The sequence below is a fragment of the Physeter macrocephalus genome, chromosome 12, assembly GCF_002837175.3.
Source record: "Physeter macrocephalus isolate SW-GA chromosome 12, ASM283717v5, whole genome shotgun sequence".
In the NCBI taxonomy this organism is placed as follows: Eukaryota; Metazoa; Chordata; class Mammalia; order Artiodactyla; family Physeteridae; genus Physeter; species Physeter macrocephalus.
In genome coordinates, this window is record NC_041225.1 from 85,507,161 (window position 1) to 85,524,383 (window position 17,223).

At 50.9% G+C, this 17,223-nt stretch overlaps 1 protein-coding gene across 1 annotated transcript in view; it reads left to right on the top strand.

Annotated features, from left to right (window-relative positions):
- Positions 1-17,223, top strand: part of ATP6V1B1 (ATPase H+ transporting V1 subunit B1) — a 31,520-nt gene that overhangs the window by 1,041 nt on the left and 13,256 nt on the right. Inside the window, exon 2 of the mRNA XM_007128933.2 lies at positions 6,437-6,492. Coding sequence (XP_007128995.1) covers positions 6,437-6,492 — 56 coding nt within the window. The remainder of the gene's footprint in view (positions 1-6,436; positions 6,493-17,223) is intronic.

Below are 17,223 nucleotides of genomic sequence, written 5' to 3' on the forward strand. Positions count from 1 at the left end.
GAGTCCTGATGGCTGGGGCAGAAAACCCTGGAAGTCCCCAGGACCAAAGTGAGCACCCCTTCTCCGGCCATCTCTCCTTGTCCAAGGTCACATTCTCTGGTGTGGCGAATTCTTGAATTCTCAGACAGCCCCGTTTACTGGAGTAAACCGGCCTGGCCGGCACCAGCTAAGCAGAGCCAGAGGCTCCTAAGAGGGTGTGTATGGGGAGAAGCTGGCCTAGCACGGCCACCCCTCCCTCTGCAGCCAGCCAGCCCCATCGGGGCAGGGGGTGTCCGGAGAGGCAGCTGAGAGCTGGGTGTGCGGCGGGGCCCGCACCACGGAGAGTAGAGCTGGAGCAGAACGGCCAGGCCCAGGGCTCGGGGGAGCAGCGCCTCGGCTGGGCGGGCCACCACCTGAGGCCCGAGGCAGGCACCGAGGCGTGTGGAACACTCCCGCTAAGGAGAATCTGAGAGCGAGTGGGGTCGGATTTATCAGGAAGGCCCCACGGGCCCGGGGAGGACGAAGGTCCAGATCCTCCCCGACTGCAAAGCCGGGGTCACCAAGGCCCAGAAATATGCAGTGACTGTGCCCCCCCGGGGTCCAGACCCCGGGTCTGGAGACCTGAGTAGAGTCGGCTGACCTTTGTCCAGGCCCGGTGACGGCCACCCCCGCAGGCTCCTCCACCGTCTTCCCCTCCCCCTGTGAGAACCGGAGAGCCGCCTGGGTGCTGAGAGGGGGGTGGGGTCTGAGGTCTGGACCTACAGCTCGGCTTTCCTCCTCCCTGGAATGTGCCCTCCCAGGGTGCAACCTTACCCGGGATCCCCTCCCAGCCGGCCTCTTATTTATAGTCCACAAGCCCTGGCACTAAGGCCACAACGCCCAGGAGGTTTGACCCCGGCTGGAAGCAGGAACAGCAGTGTCCCCCCGTTGGCACCATGCGGCCCCCAGCCAGGCAACTGTGTTCACACCCAAAAGCCCACCCAGAGTCACGGGTCAGCGCGAGGTGAGCCCCTCGCCCAGAGGCCACTCCTGTGCTTTCGCTGCACACCAGTGTCCCCACAGGTCCACCCAGGGGCCGGGGCCGGCCGGCACCCCCCGCCAGAGGGAGGCTGGATTCTTCAGCGGCTTCTGCACCTGCAGCTTTCTCCAACAGCCCGCTTCCTCCTCGGGGGCCTGGGCAGGTGGACTCCTGTGCCCCTCTCTGCCCCCCTCCCCCACCAGGGGACTCTAAGCACTTCCAGGCAGGAGAACTTTGTGTAGAGGCAGAGGAGCCTAGGAGGACAGCTGGGGGACCAGAGGGCCAGGGGACGGGGCAGCTGACTCCCAGCCCCAGAGCTCGCTTGGCCATGGGCATGGGTCCAGGGGAAGACTTCCTGGAGGAGGAGGTGAACTAAACAGGCCTGAGGCATTAAAGGTGATTTCTCTGCAGTGGCTGAGGGAGGGAATAGGGCAGAAGGGAGGGGGTAGAATCAGGATGGGGAGGGACCCCAGCAGTATCCACCCTGGGAAGGAAGGGACCGCTCTGCCTTCCTCAGAGCTGGAGTTGTGCTCCGCGGAGAGGAGGCGGCAGGAGCTCTATCTGGTTGTGTGGGGCAGAAGGGGTGGGGTTGAGGGGCCGGGGTGCCCCGCAGGAGCAGAGGTTAGGATGGACGACGGGCTGGCAGTCTGGCTGGAGGGCTGGAGCCCGGTCCGATGGCCCAGGGCCCTGAGTGCCAAACCACCGGCTGCCTTGGTTTCCTCGTCAGAAAGCAAGGGAGGTTACACGGAGAGAGTTCCACCGTCAGGGTCTTGGGCCGATTCTAAGAACCCTCCGCCCCTGCCCTCCCTCCCCTAATCCCTTCAGCTGGGATCTGGGAGGAGGTGCAGGGCCTGCTCCGCCCCCCTCACCCCACCCCTCCGGCCTCACGCATGGACGCCCGCCTCTGCTGACTTCCTGGAGGAGGAGGTGAACTAAACAGGCCTGAGGCATTAAAGGTGATTTCTCTGCAGTGGCTGAGGGAGGGAATAGGGCAGAAGGGAGGGGGTAGAATCAGGATGGGGAGGGACCCCAGCAGTATCCACCCTGGGAAGGAAGGGACCGCTCTGCCTTCCTCAGAGCTGGAGTTGTGCTCCGCGGAGAGGAGGCGGCAGGAGCTCTATCTGGTTGTGTGGGGCAGAAGGGGTGGGGTTGAGGGGCCGGGGTGCCCCGCAGGAGCAGAGGTTAGGATGGACGACGGGCTGGCAGTCTGGCTGGAGGGCTGGAGCCCGGTCCGATGGCCCAGGGCCCTGAGTGCCAAACCACCGGCTGCCTTGGTTTCCTCGTCAGAAAGCAAGGGAGGTTACACGGAGAGAGTTCCACCGTCAGGGTCTTGGGCCGATTCTAAGAACCCTCCGCCCCTGCCCTCCCTCCCCTAATCCCTTCAGCTGGGACCTGGGAGGAGGTGCAGGGCCTGCTCCGCCCCCCTCACCCCACCCCCCCCCGGCCTCACGCATGGACGCCCGCCTCTGCTGGCTCCCAGGACGCTGCAGGTGTGGCTGGGCCGGCCCTAATTAGCGGAGCCCCGCTGAGCCTTTGCCGGGGAAGGCGGTGGGGAGGTGGGAGCAGGAGGGGCCCGCAGCCCGAAGAGCAACCCGAAGTGTCAGCTAGGACAATGGAGAGGGGGTGGGCGGAGCAGCTGGAGGGAGTGTCTGCAAAGTGTCCGTGCCCTTCAGGGGTCTTCTCGTCCAGCCCTTGCCTCCAGCACCACCTCCAGGGTCAGGGACGTGCCCCGGGCTGGGGTAGGGCCGTAAGCCTCGAGTGCCACAGGCTACTGTCCTGACGGGTGGTGGGCCCTAGGAGAAATCCACTCACTTCCTGCACCTCAGTTTGCCCCTCCATGCAATGGACACCATCAGAGTTGGGGGTGGGTGCAGACAAAAGACCTGGCTTCCGGTCAAAGACCCCTTTGTTGCTCAGCCACCACCTTGGCTGTGTGCAAACCAGACAGCCTCTAAGAAAAGGTACTGTCTAGTCCTACAGAGGAGACACCCTGGTCTGAAGGGAGAGACACAATCTGTCTCCAGTAACGGACAAGCTGGAGAGCAGGGCACCCACTTGGGTGCCAGCTGTGGGACTTCAGAGGGGAAAGGACCCAGTGAGCTGCCGTAGTTAGTCAAGGGCGAGGCCTCGGACAAAGGAAGGCAATAGCCAGAGACTGAACCGAAATGGCCACGTAAGTGGATTATCTGCAATGAAAGGTCCAGGCTATGGAGCCATGTATTCACCCAGCAACTAGAGCCAAGAACCGTGTCCGCGGGAATCCCGGGAAGGCAGCTTATGGATGAGGCTGGGGGACTTAAGAGACCTCATGCTGCATAGAATTGAGAAGTGCCGAGCACCCAGCTCTGCTGCAGGCAAGCACTTTGCCTGGGCTCCCCGCAGACCAGCCCCTCCTTGGGAGCTGGAGTGGCCCCCCCACATCCAGATCGCTCTCCTCTTTGTGCCTGTGACCTTCACCGCTCCTCCCCTTAGCAGGTAGAGTTGTTGGTATTTTAGAGTTGTCTTGGTATTTTTCTCCACAGGGCCAGTAAGATGCCAGCTCTTCCCCAGGGCTATTGAAAACACGGGTCTCCCTGCCCCGTGCTCCTTCCCCTGTTCTCACAATCCTCCACCCTCCCTCTGCTGGGCTCCCTGGCTCCTCTCTACTTCACACAGTCCTAGTAACCCAGAGGGTTTGATCAAAATGCCCCCTGGGCAGGAAGGGCTGTTTGGTGATTTTCTTGGTGGGCAGGTTGATGCCCTGGCCTCTGCCCTAACCCTCCGGAGGCTGGGGTCTTCCTGTGCCTACAACCCCTTTAGCCTGCGTATTCGCTTTCTCATCCCTTCCATTCTACCTTCACGGGGGTGGCAGGAGCCAGAGTAGGCGACAGGATTCTCATTTGGTTTGGGGATGGGAAGGTGTGTGTGTATATGTAAGGGGAACATATAGGTCCTGATGTGGGATATACGGGAATGGGCTGGTGGGGCAAAGTGATGCCTTCCATAATTCATCCAACAAATATTTACTGAGTGTCTATCATAGGCCCACCCTCCTTCTAAGAGGTGGAATCTAGCAGTGAACACTACAGACACTCCTGCCCTCACGTGTCTTGGAACTGATGTGTCCCTCTTGCACAAGGGAAGTGAGCCTGTGCACACCAGACACGCTGCCCTTCTTTCTGTTCCTCAAAGGCCCCCGAGTTCTTTCTCTGGGCCCCTGGGCCTCCTTATCTCTGCCAGATGTGCCCTTTGTCCAGCTGTCTGGGGGCTGCCTGGATGACTCCACTTGACCTTGGAGCCTCAGCTCAAATGGCCCTTCCTGCAAGGTGCCTCCTCCATGAGCTCCAAGCCTGGTGTTCAAGCCCATTCCTGCCCACCCTGCTCTTTCCCTTCAGAGCAGTTGGCAATTATTTCATCTTTATCCCCTTTTAAATTGTAGGCTCCATGTTTTCTTTGCCTCCTTTATTTGCCTAGCCCAGTATTTCGAAGGCATCTGAGAGGCAGGCCTGAAGATAGGACGGGAGGAGGGAGGAGGGAAGCAGAGCTTGGAGGGCAGGAGTGAGATGTCAAGAGCCAGGTTCCAGCCTTGAGGTCTCGGCATCCAAAGGTTTGAAAATAGGCTGAGGAGTAGCCAGAGAGGTGAGGGGGAGGGGCAGGGTGGGGCCTCCAGGGACCTGCAGGAGAGAGTGCATCCAGGCCCTGGTCCCTTCCAGGGGGCAAAGCCAGACTGGAAGGTGAGGTGTGGGTGGCAGGTGGAGGGAGAGGGCATTGGAGCCGGGCTGTGATCATCACTGGACAAGGATTGGGGTGGAGGGCGTGATTTTAAGATGGAAAATACCAGAACTTGCTTGATGAGAAGGCCACAGAGAGAAGGAGCGCTGGCCGGTCACCCCAGTGCTCAGCCTTCTCTAGGGCCTGGTTCCCAGTGCCGGGGAGGGGCTGGCTTAGATGGAAGACGGGACACCGCCTCTGCGGGAAAAGGACAAGAGAGTGGCTCTGGTGCACGTGGGGGCTGGTAGTTTGAGGGCAGGAAATGGGGGGAGTGCCCCAGCTCTGGGCCCAAGTCCTAGAAGAACTTAGCTGTCTTGAGTTTTCCTAATAGTCCTTAAGCTCGGGAGAACATCGAAAACATCTGTGCAAGGATCACCTTGCCCAGTCTGTCTTCCTAGACTAAGCCCCCAGGAAAGGGACTTCGATCTGACAAAAATAAGGGGTTGACCACTGAGCTCCACTTAGCTTCACCTGGTGGGAGCACCTGGGCGGCAGGCCTGCTAAAACCATGAGGGCGGGTGGGAGCCCATGTGGTCTGATAGGAAGCACGAGGGGGGCCCCGGCCCTGCTCTGCCACAAGGGTCTGTGTCCCTGGGCGGGCTTTCCACCCCTCTGAGCCCCATTCTCCCACCCCTCTGAGCCCCATTCTCCTGGCCCGTTGAGAGGAGGGCTGGACCGCTCTCCTGTCGGAGGCCCTTCCAGCCTGGGAGTGACCCAGCGACCTCACAGACACCCCTGACTATCCTGCCCTGCCAGGTTCCTTCACCCCAGTTGTCCCATTGGCACTTCAAAAGGACCCTGGAGAAGGGCTACCATGTCCTGGGGTCATGGGTGGTGGAAGGACCCAGGGTCCCTCAGCTAGCGCCTCACAGAACCAAAGTAAGCTTCCTGTGTGCCAGTCTGTGCTTCTCCTACTGGGGTCCCCAGCACTGGAGCTGGGAAGTATTTCCTGATGTCTAACCCAATCCTTCCCTGTAAGCCGAGCTCACATCCCCATCTGTGGCTCTCTCCAGCCATCAGGACGGGGGCAATCTGCTTCATCCTCCTTCTTTGTGGCTCTGCTCTCTCCCCGCTCCCACAGGCGCCCAGTGAGCCCAGCCTTGTGGCAGCGCAGGGCCCTGGCTGACTTTTCTCACTGATGCCTGCACCCCCAACACACACACACACACACACATACTCACACACACACACACACAGAGTGCCCAGTCAGTGTGAGGTGATGGAGAGAAGTGTGGTCCTGCTGAGGTGCAGGGAGGGCAGCTCTCATCACATCTCTAGCTTTTGGAAAATGCTGTGGGTCAGAGAGGAGGGAGTAGTGGGTAAGTGGGGGCCGAGGCCAGACGGGAAGTAGCCTCAGAGATGAGAAAAGCCTCTGATGGCTGGGGGGGTGGGAGGGGAGGACTCGAGGGGCCTCTGCCCTTGCCCTGGCCCTCCCCCAGCCTCCTGCAGGTGTCCGAGGCAGCGGGGGGCCCTGCGGGCAGGGGCATGACCCTTACAGCAATGGTGGCTGGCCCTGTCACAGCTAATGACCCTGACAGCCCTGGCTCCAGAGAGGGGAGGGGGTGGTTCTTAGAGGGAGGGAAGGTGGAGGATGCTTACGTGTGTGTGTGTGTGTGTGTGTGTGTCTGTCTGTCTCTGTCTGTCCGGGTGTCGGTGTGAGACCCTCACCCACCCCCACCCCTCCCCCAGCCTACAGGACCGTGTGCAGCGTCAATGGGCCCCTGGTGGTGCTGGACCAGGTCAAGGTAAGACTTCTTCCCAGGCACCACAGCCAAATCTCAGTGCTCCTGGCCCCTGTACTGATCTCTTCTACATTGCCCTGCCCCTCGGTGGCCCCCATGCTCCCACCCCCTTCTTCCTGATCCCCAGACACCCACCTGCACGTTCTCCCTCCCTGGCCACCCGAGGTTTTGTCTTCCCGCCTTTTCTGTGGGCCTTAAGAGACCTGCTCCTACCAGCAATGAACAGGGGCATTGCAGCTATTGTGCCTCTTTCCTCATCAGTAGAATGGCTGTGTCTAACTTCCCCGGAAGGCAGGACTCTCCCACCTGCCTTTCGCGGGTCTTCTTTTAAAAGGAAGAGGAGGAGGCGGCAGGCAGGTGGATGCCAGCTGACTCTCCAGAGCTTGAGGTTTTCAAAGGTCTTTGGGCTGTCTCAGCCTGGGAGCCGGCAGCTTAAGCGGGAAGTGAGGCGGGCCTCACGGAGGAGGTGGGGTGCGGGAGACTTGGTGTCCTCGGGGAACCGTAGGACCGTGGCAGACACCAGCAGTATTCTGAGTCCCGGGGTTGGGGGTTCTCGAGGCATAAAGAGCTCTGCAAAGCTACCCGATCACTCTGCGTCCCCCCAACCAGTTCCTCCCCTGTCTCCCACCCCGCGCCACCCAACCCCACACTGGAAATCTGGGTGCCACATTGACTCCTCCCCTCCTGGCCCATGTTCTGTCGGCAATCTCCCACCCACCACACCATTATCACGGCCATGGCCTCTGGGGCCCCAGCCTGGCGCCCTCCCATCCTCTACCCTGCAGCCATGCAGCCCTCACCCCTTCCCTCCGCTGCTCCAAACTCACTAGGTCTCCCCATGGCTTCACCTCACAGGCCCTCTGTCCTATAAGGGTCCTGCATACCTCTCCACATCTCATCACTCTCCCTTCCCCACTTAGAAACCCACACTGTCTCTGTGTGAAGCTGCCATTTGATGTCTCTGGGCCTTTGCGCATACTCTGCCTTCCCCACTACCTCTCCCCCGAGTCCCTTCTTCTGACTCACCTTCTCCTGGAAGCAGTGAGCCTGTCCCTGCTCTCAGCTTTGTGTATTGTCTTGCTGGCAGCATCCATCGAGGCATTTGGTCACCACCTGGCCACATGTCTTCTCCCTGCCCCTGCCAGCCCACCACAATGTGCCCTCCTATTGGACTCGGATGGTGTTTATAAATCCCAAACTCCCAGAGCCCCACGTTGCACTTTTACTGAACACCTAGCTCATCATGGGGGTTCAGTTTGTTTAAAGGAAGGGTGAGTGAATGAATGAATGAATGAATGAATAAGAGCATGAATAAGTATGGGCCTGTCAAAATCCGAGCCAACTATATTAAAGAGATCAGACCCACTCATTTCTGGAAAACAGATTCCAAGCTCATGGAGACATCACAGTTGGGCCCATTAGTGTAAGGGACGCCCTGGGAAGAAGTGTGGCAGAGTTGGTCTGCACATGCGCACTGGAACCAGACCGTGTGATTCAGACTTCTTGAACTTTAATCCCAGATCCATCCCACCCTTTCTATTAACTACCCATCAATTCTACATCAGCAGCATCAACAGCACCTGGGAACTTGTTAGAAATACAGATTCTTGGGCTCTACCCCAGGCTGGCAGAATCAGAAACTCTGAGGGCCCAGAAGTTTGTTTTCTCAGCCCTCCAGGTGATCTGATGCTCCCTGAAGTCCGAGAACCATCCGTCTAGGATTGTAAATCCCGGTTTCCTCATCCCTTAAATGACAATAGGGGACTTCCTTGGTGGTCCAGTGGTTAAGACTCTGCATTTCCACTGCAGGGGGCATGGGTTTGATCCCTGGTTGGGGAACTAAGATCCCGTATGCCCTGCAGCGAGGCCAAAAAAAAAAAAAAAGACAATAGGATTGTTGTGAGGATCAAATCAGATAAATGTATTGTTATTATTCCTCCTTGAGAACAGCTAGCAAGAGCCCTGCCTGGAATGCGGAAATGCTAATATGCCTGATTAAATAAACAGTTGGTGAATCTCCTGCCCCTTTGCCCACCTCTGCCACATTCCCTGTCAGTCTATATAGGACTCTGTATGGAGAGCCAGTACCTATGCAGACATCCGTTTTCCAGCTGTAAGGTGGGGCTGGACTGGAGATAGATTCCCAGGCTATGGTTCTGTGATTATAGGACACATCGGTAGCTCGTGTAGAACAGAGTAACTGGGTGATGGAGACACCCAGAAAATCCTGGGCTTGCAGAGGGAAGGAAAGGAATCAGAAGTTGACAGCCTCATAAGTGCAGGAGATGGAGAAGGCACCTTTATGCACCCCTCTCCACTGTCCCACACTCCTTGTTCTAGAGTTGCTTGGGCAAAAATGCCACAATTCTGTCTCTATAGCGCCACCTTCTGCCCGAATTGAATCACACAGGCAATAACGCTTTCTGCTTCCATCCTTCTCAAATGGAAAAATATTTGGGGGAAGAATTTTGCATAGATCCATAGTTCTTAGACAGGTAATCAGGGCCTTGAAATTGTATGAAAACCCCTTAAGGTAGCAGCCTGGGTTGAGGCCCAATAATGTGCATTCCTGACAAGCTCCCGGTGGCTAATGCTGAGGGGAGGGCCGGATCACCGTCGGAACCGCTCTTCTAGAGGATCTTCCGCCGGCTATATTCTGTGATTCAAACCGGCCCTTGTTTGAGATTCACATTACCCACCAGACTTGGTTACAAATGTCTGTGGCTGCTCCCAAACTCTTCAGGGAAAAAGCTTTCAAAAGTGTGTGTGCATCAGCTCCAAAAACAATTTCCAAAGAGGAGTTCCCAAACTGCCCTGGGCGTTGTCATGGGGAGAAGCCTTGGAGGGAGCACGCCCTGTCCAAGTCCTGCCAGGCTTGCTAAGAACTTCCCAGGCTACTGAGTGGATGCGACAGCAGCCCTGTGCCTGACCCCTGGCTGGTTGGGAACCCGCTTGAATCTCCAGCAGAGGAGGTGGGCTGCACTGAATCATCCACACTGCCTGCAATTCTCTTAGTAACCAACAGTGAGAGCTGAGAGAATCAGGTCTGCGGCTGGGAAACAGGGTATAAATAAAAGCTCACTGCTGCACATTGGAATTCTCCCGCTGCACACACTGCTCTAAGTGGCTAAAGCCACCCTTCCCCTCAGACAAATAACTGGCATTCTCTTCCTAAGGATTCCAGACAACACCCTCCATGTTTGGGCGCCATGGTTCTGAGAGTTCTTCCTCCTATCTGGCTGTAACCTCTCTGCTGTTTAAAGTTCACTTTCTGTGATGTTTCGTCTTTCAGGGACACACAGTATGCCACCTCTTCTCCTCTCTCCATCACCCACACAAACCCACATACCAACGATGGCTTTTTTTTTTTAAGGTAATAGAGAATTTTAAAAATATATTTATTTTGAATGTGCCGGGTCTTAGTTGCGGCATGCGGGATCTTCAGTTGCGGCACGCATGTGGGATCTAGTTCCCAGAGCGTGGAGTCTTACCCGCTGGACCACCAGGGAAGTTCCCAAAGGATCGATTTTTATCAGCCTGCTGCCTGTTTTTCATTGGGCCCACCGCCTAATTGCTTTGGGGCCTGTTCAGGCCGGTGTTCTGTCCAGCATTTTTCCTCCTGAGGTTAGCAGCCCACCATCTGCGCCCCAGACAATGAGGCCAGTGACCATTTCAGAGAGAGAAAGACACAGCCCCACAGAGACCGGAAGAGGGGTTGGAGCCAGGACTTGTATTTAACTTGTTTCCCGGAGCCTCGCAGTCCTTGCTCTTGGGCTCCCTCTTGTGGTTATGAAGCCAAAGGCTGCCCGGCATCAGCCCCTCCGCGGACCTCAGCACTCCTCTTGGGGTGAGCCCCCTCCCCCAGTGACCCCATTCCGCGGGGACTGACGGAGGGAACAAGATCGCCTTCCTGGCATCCTCTTCACAGGACAAGGAGGGGCCCAAGTCAGAGCTTCTCTCAGTGACTGTCAGAGCTGGGAATCCTTCTGTCTTAGGTTCAACCTCCGGTCTCAGGGAGCCCTGGGGGGAGGACCCCACCCTGCTCACACCCCTTTGGGGAATTGAGCCATCCACCCTTCTTCCCTGGCCCTGAAGGTCACTGGTGTGTGGACAGCAGGGGATATAATGATAGTCATGATGGTGACAACGACGTCACTGTACTTGAACATGTTCCCCTACCCCCCTCCCCCCCCCCTTTTTTTTTTTTGGCCGCACTGCGCTGCTTGCCTGATCTTAGTTCCCCGCCAGGCATGGAACCCCGGTCCCCTGCAGAGAAAGCGCGGAGTCTTAACACCTGGACCGCCAGGGAATTCCCCCCCATTTTTTTTTTTTTTTACATTTTAATTACAAGCACACACAAAACATGCTTTTTGTAACTAGTGAAATAAAAGACACAAAGTTAACTATTTGCCGCTAACCTCTTTATTCCCAACCTCTTGTGATAACCAATGTAAAGATCCTGCTGTATATGGACAAATATAATAAGCAAGTTAGATGTTTAGGTTGGTGTTAGTCTCTTAAAATGTATTGAGTATTTCCTCCAGGTCAGTAGATACACATTTTACTCATTCTTTACGCGGGCCTCTCACTGTTGTGGCCTCTCGCGTTGCGGAGCACAGGCTCCGGGCGCGCACGCTCAGCGGTCTTTACGCGGGCCTCTCACTGTTGTGGCCTCTCGCGTTGCGGAGCACAGGCTCCGGACGCGCACGCCCAGCGGCCATGGCTCACGGGCCCAGTCGCTCCGCGACATGTGGGGATCTTCCCGGACCGGGGCACGAACCCGCGTCCCCTGCATCGGCAGGCGGACTCTCAACCACTGCGCCACCAGGGAAGCCCACTCATTCTTTTTGATAGCGACTATGGTTTGGACATACCGTGGTATGGATGTACCGTGATGTATTCCATTTTTGATAGACAATCAGCATGTTTCCAGGTTTTGCTATTACAAATAGTAAAGCAATATATATCCCTTTTAAAAATATATATATATATCCCTTTTATACGGGTGCCCTTATTGCTACAGGATAGATTCCCCCAAAATGGAATTGCTGGTTCAAAGTTTATTTTTAAATAGATATTGACAATTTGGAGCAAAATTGCTTGCCCAGCAAGGCTGCGGTCATTCATATTCCAACCAGCCATGAATGAGAGGACCCACTTCCCAGCATCCTTGCCAGCACTGAATATGTGCTCTCCAGTAATTTTGCCTAATGGTTAAGACTAGTCCTATCTTGCTTTTATTTGCATTTCCCTGATGACTAGCGGAGCTGAGTATCTTTTTATCTGTTGAGATCGCACTTCCTCCTCTGTGACCGTTTCCTACACATTGAGTTGTACGTTTTGCTTTGTTTATTGTTCACCTTTGTTTAAGGTATCTTTGTCATACAGAAATTTCCAATATTTATGTTATCAAAGATTTCTATTTTTTTGTTTATGGCTTCTGGATTTCTTATCTTGCTTAAAGATGTCTCTCTTATCCAGCTTTTAACTGGATTATTCCATAAAAAAGGAAAGAAGAAAAGCTTCTGGTATTTTGTTTGTTTTAGTTTTATATTTAAATTTTTATATGCCTGGAATGCGTTTGTGTTTATGATAGGGATAGATACCCAGTGTATTAGCACCATTTGTACAATAAATTCTTTTTCCCTATGAACTTATATGCCACATTTGTTCTCTAATAGTCTCCTAAAATCTGGGATCTGTTTCTGGACTCTAGCCTTCCAACATCTCCGTTCATCTGCCTCACATCAACACTGACCACTTGACCTCAGTAGCTTTAGAGCACGTTTTAATATCTGACAAGGCAAGTCCTCCACCCCGATCTTTTCCATAACTGTTTTTGTATATTCTCAGACATTTACATGAATTTTAAGATCGTTTTATCAAGTTCCAGGAGAAACAATCCATTGGGAAAGCATTGAATATATATATTTTTGAAAAGGATTTCTATTTTTATGATAGTAAGTCATTCTGTCTTGGAAAACACTATTGCTCTCCATTTGTTCAGGGCTTGTTTTCTGTCCTTCAGTAAGATTTTATTATTTTCTTGTACCTTTCTTGTTAAATTTATTTCCATATATTTTATGGGTCTTGGCCCTATTGTGGATTAAATATTTTTCTCCATTTCCTCTTCCATTTATTGCTGGAATAGAAAAAAAAAAGCTATTTTTTTTTCACTTTTTGCATAAATTTTGTTTAATGATACGTTTTAATATTCTGTGATTCTTTGGGGGGGAACACTTTTCTTAATTGAAGTATAGTTGATTTACAATATTATGTTAGTTTCAGGTATACAGCAAAGTGATTCAGTTTTATGTATATATATATTTTAAATGAGAAGCTTTTTTAAAAAATAAATTTATTTATTTTTGGCTGCATTGGGTCTTCGTTGCTGCACGCAGGCTTTCTCTAGTTGCGGTAAGCGGGGGCTACTCTTTGTTGTGGTGCGTGGTCTTCTCATTGCAGTGGCTTCTCTTGTTGCGGAGCACAGGCTCTAGGCGCACGGGCTTCAGTAGTTGTGGCACGTGGGCTCAGTAGTTGTGGGTCATGGGCTCTAGAGTGCAGGCTCAGTAGTTGTGGCACACGGGCTTAGTTGCTCCGCGGCAAGTGGGATCTTCCCGGACCAGGGCTCGAACCCGTGTCCCCTGCATTGGCAGGCGGATTCTCAACCACAGCACTACCAGGGAAGCCCTCTACAGCCTTTCTTTAACATTTCTGAAGAATACGGTCTTCCCTCACTACCTTTTTTAAAAATAGAACTTTCTCTTTTTATGTTTATTGGTATACTTTTCAATTTCTTTTTTTGGTCTTATTGTATAAACCAAAAATTCCAAAACAATATTATGTAACAACGGTGATACAGGCATCTCTCTCTCTGCATTACTGATTTTATTGGAAATGAAAATAGGCTTAGCATTTTACCATTTAGAAGGATGTTGATGTTGGTTTTGGTAACTAGTCTAGTATTCAAGGAGTTACCTTCCATTCCTGTTTTACATAGAATTGCATTACAAACAGCTGCCGAATTATATCAAAAGCCTTTTGATTTCTATTTGCATAATCCTGTGGGGTTTTTCTTTTAGGTTCACAAACTCCCTATTATTATAAACGATGTTGTGAAATGTTGAGTGATTCCCAGAGGTTGATTGATCTAAGCTTGTATGCTTGGAATAAACCCTATTTGGTCATACATGTTTATTTATTTAATAAATTGTTTGATTTGACTGGCCAGTAGTTTATTTATAATTTCTGCATCTATATTTATAAGAGAAATTAGTCTATAGTTTTTGGGGGGTACTATATTAGATTTGGGGTTTGGGAGTTTTCCATTTTATAGTTTTGTTTTCTTCTAATCTCTGTTTTCTCTTCATCTTATTACTTTGGTTAGTTCCTCCAGTACAATGCTGAATGGAATGATGATAGCAGGCAGTGTTGTTTTGCTCCTAAATTTAAAGAGACTGTTTTATACATTATACCATTGAGTATATTTTCTGTAGGTTTTCTAAGGCTACTTTTTGGGGTTCAGGAATTTCCCTTTTATTCTGTCTTCAACGAACAGTTTTGTTCTTTGTTTTTTTTTGTTTTCAATCATAGTTTTTTTTTAACTTTTTGTAAAACTTGTTGAGATAACATTTTTTAATCCTTTAGTTCATTAATAAGATAAATTTATTAGTAGATTTTCTAATGTTAGACTAACCTTGAATCCCTGGAATAATCCCAACTTGGTCTTTTGTGTGTATGTATGTGTGTGTTTATCTTCATTTTTTGCTTTTTAAATTTTTTCTTTTATTGTTTGATTTGTCTGTAACTTGTGGTCTTCTTTGGTACATTGCTGGATTTAGTTTGCTAATATTTGCTTAGTATTTTTGCATCTATGTTCATGATTGAGATTGCCTATAAATTTCCCATTATTATCTTATTTTGTATCAAGATTATCCTTGCCTCATAAAATGAATTAAGACTGGAGTTTTTCGTCCAGTCTTTTGAAAAGCTTAAGTAAGTTTCAAATTATTTGTTCCTTGATTGTTAGAACTCACTAATTATCTGGGACTGGTGTTTTCTTCCTGGAAAGATTTTAAGTTATTTATCCAATATCTTGAAGATTATAGGACTATCCTGGCTTTCTATTTTGTTTTTCATTGGATTTGGTTTGATTTGTATTTTTCGAGAAATTTATTCATCTAAGTTCTGAAACATATTGTGTAAAGTTATTCATAATTTTAAAATTATTTTTTAATATTATTAGTATAGCTAGCTTTGACTTTTTTTATTCCAACAATTATTTACTCATGTCTTTTAGTCAGTGATGCCAGAGATTTGTCTATTTTATTAGTCTTTTCAAAGAACCAGTTTGGCTTTATTGATCATCTCTATTATATATTTGTTTCTATTTTAACGATCTCCGCCCTTTTATTATTTCTTTTATTTTATTTGGAATTTTAATGCTGTTCTATTTTCTAACTTTTCATGTTGCATACATTTAAACTACCTCTACCTTTTTTCTTTTCTAATATAAGCATTTAAAGCTTTAAATGCATCACATGTGTGTTGAAAAATAGTTTCTCATAATTGTTTAGTGCTAAATGTTTTCTAATCTGATTATAAGTTTTTATTTATTTATTTATTTTTGGCTTCATTGGGTCTTCGTTGCTGCACACGGGCTTTCTCTAGTTGCGGTGAGCGAGGGTTACTCTTCCTTGTGGTGCACGCGCTCCGCATTGCGGTGGCTTCTCTTGTTGCGGAGCACAGGCTCTAAGCGCGCGGGCTTCAGTAGTTGTGGCTCGCGGGCTCAGTAGTTGTGGCACATGGTCTTAGTTGTTCCACGGCATGTGGGATCTTCCCAGACCAGGGCTCGAACCCATGTCCCCTGCATTGGCAGGCAGATTCTTAACCACTGCACCACTAGGGAAGTCCCAGATAAGTTTTTATTTATTTATTTTTGGCTTCATTGGGTCTTCGTTGCTGCACACGGGCTTTCTCTAGTTGCGGCAAGGGGGGGCTACTCTTCTTTGTAGTACGTGAGCTTCTCACTGCAGTGGCTTCTCTTGTTGCGGAGCACAAGCTCTAGGCACGCGGGCTTCAGTAGTTGTGGCTCGCGGGCTCAGTAGTTGTGGCACATGGTCTTAGTTGCTCCACAGCATGTGGGATCTTCCCAGACCAGGGCTCGAACCCATGTCCCCTGCATTGGCAGGCAGATTCTTAACCACTGCACCACTAGGGAAGTCCCAGTTTTTCTATATTTAGAACGTTTCAAAATTTCCAAATGTATGAAGTTTTTCTAACTATCCTTTTGTTATTGATTTCTAACTTACTTTGATTATGATCAGAAAACACTGTACAGCTTGATGGGTTCGAAGTGATATCCTTTTCATTATTTTCTGTTTCTTCTGTGATTTTAGTTTTGATTTCCTCTAATGTCCAAGAAGTAACTTAGAGGAGTACTTTAATTTCCCAGAATATTAGAAACATTGCAGGGAGAGGTGCAGTCTTTTTTTTACCATTTATTCTTATTGGATTAAGATTATGACTTACCCCTGAAGTGAATCAAGGAAGCCAGGTGGATGGGCAGCAAGGTGAGGGAGCCTGGGCGATGCTATGCATTCTCTCCAGGACCTCCCCTGGGAAGAAGGTGCAGGTGGAGGACTTAGCTCTCCTGATGCTGACCAGAGCTGAGGACCAGTGTCAGCTGGGAGCGTCTGCTCTCCCAGCCCAGCTTCTTTGGCTTGGCTCATAGCCTCATCTAGAACTTGGTTCCTGAAGCACACACAGACTGCCGAGCTCGGGGATTCCCTTGGGGCAGACATCCACCTAACCACTTGCTGCCTGTGGTCCTGGAGGGACAGCCTGATTGGTTTTTAAAATTGAGTTATAATGTGTATACGATAAACTTCACTCTTTTCAAGTGTATAGTTCAGTGGGTTTTAGTCTATACACAGAGTTGTGCAACCATCACCACTACGTGATGCCAGAACATTTTCATCACCTCAAAAAGGAACCCTGAACTTGTTAGTTGTCACCCCCAATCCTCCCTCCTCCAGCCCCCAGCAACCACTAATCTTTTTGTTTTATGGATTTGACCAGTCTGGACATTTCATTTCAATGGAATTATATACCATGTGGCCTGTTGTGTCTGGCTTCTTTCACTTAGCATGATGTTTTCAAGGTTCATCCATGTTGTAGTATGGATCAGTACTTCATCCCTTTTTTTTTAAAATTTATTTATTTTTGGCTGCGTTGCATGCGGGCTTTCTCTAGTCACGGCAAGTGGGGGCTACCCTTCCTTGCGGTGCGCGGGCTTCTCATTTCTCACTGCGGTGGCTTCTCTTGTTGCGGAGCATGGGCTCTAGGCGCACGGGCTTCAGTAGTTGTGGTACGCGGGCTTAGTTGCTCCGCGGCATCTGGAATCTTCCCGGACCAGGGCTCAAACCCATGTCCCCTGCATTGGCAGGCGAATTCTTAACCACTGCGCCACCAGGGAAGTCCCCTTCATCCCTTTTTAAAGCTGACATATTCCACTGCCTGGATATCCCACCTTTTGTTTATCCATTTGTCAGTTTGTGGACATTTGGGTTATTTTCACTTTTTGCCTGTTATGAATAATGTTGCTATGAGCCTTCATATGCAAGTTTTTGTTTCTTTTGTTTTTTTTGTTTGCTTTTTTTTGCGGTACGCGGGCCTCTCACTGTTGTGGCCTCTCCCGTTGCGGAGCACAGGCTCCGGACGCGCAGGCTCAGC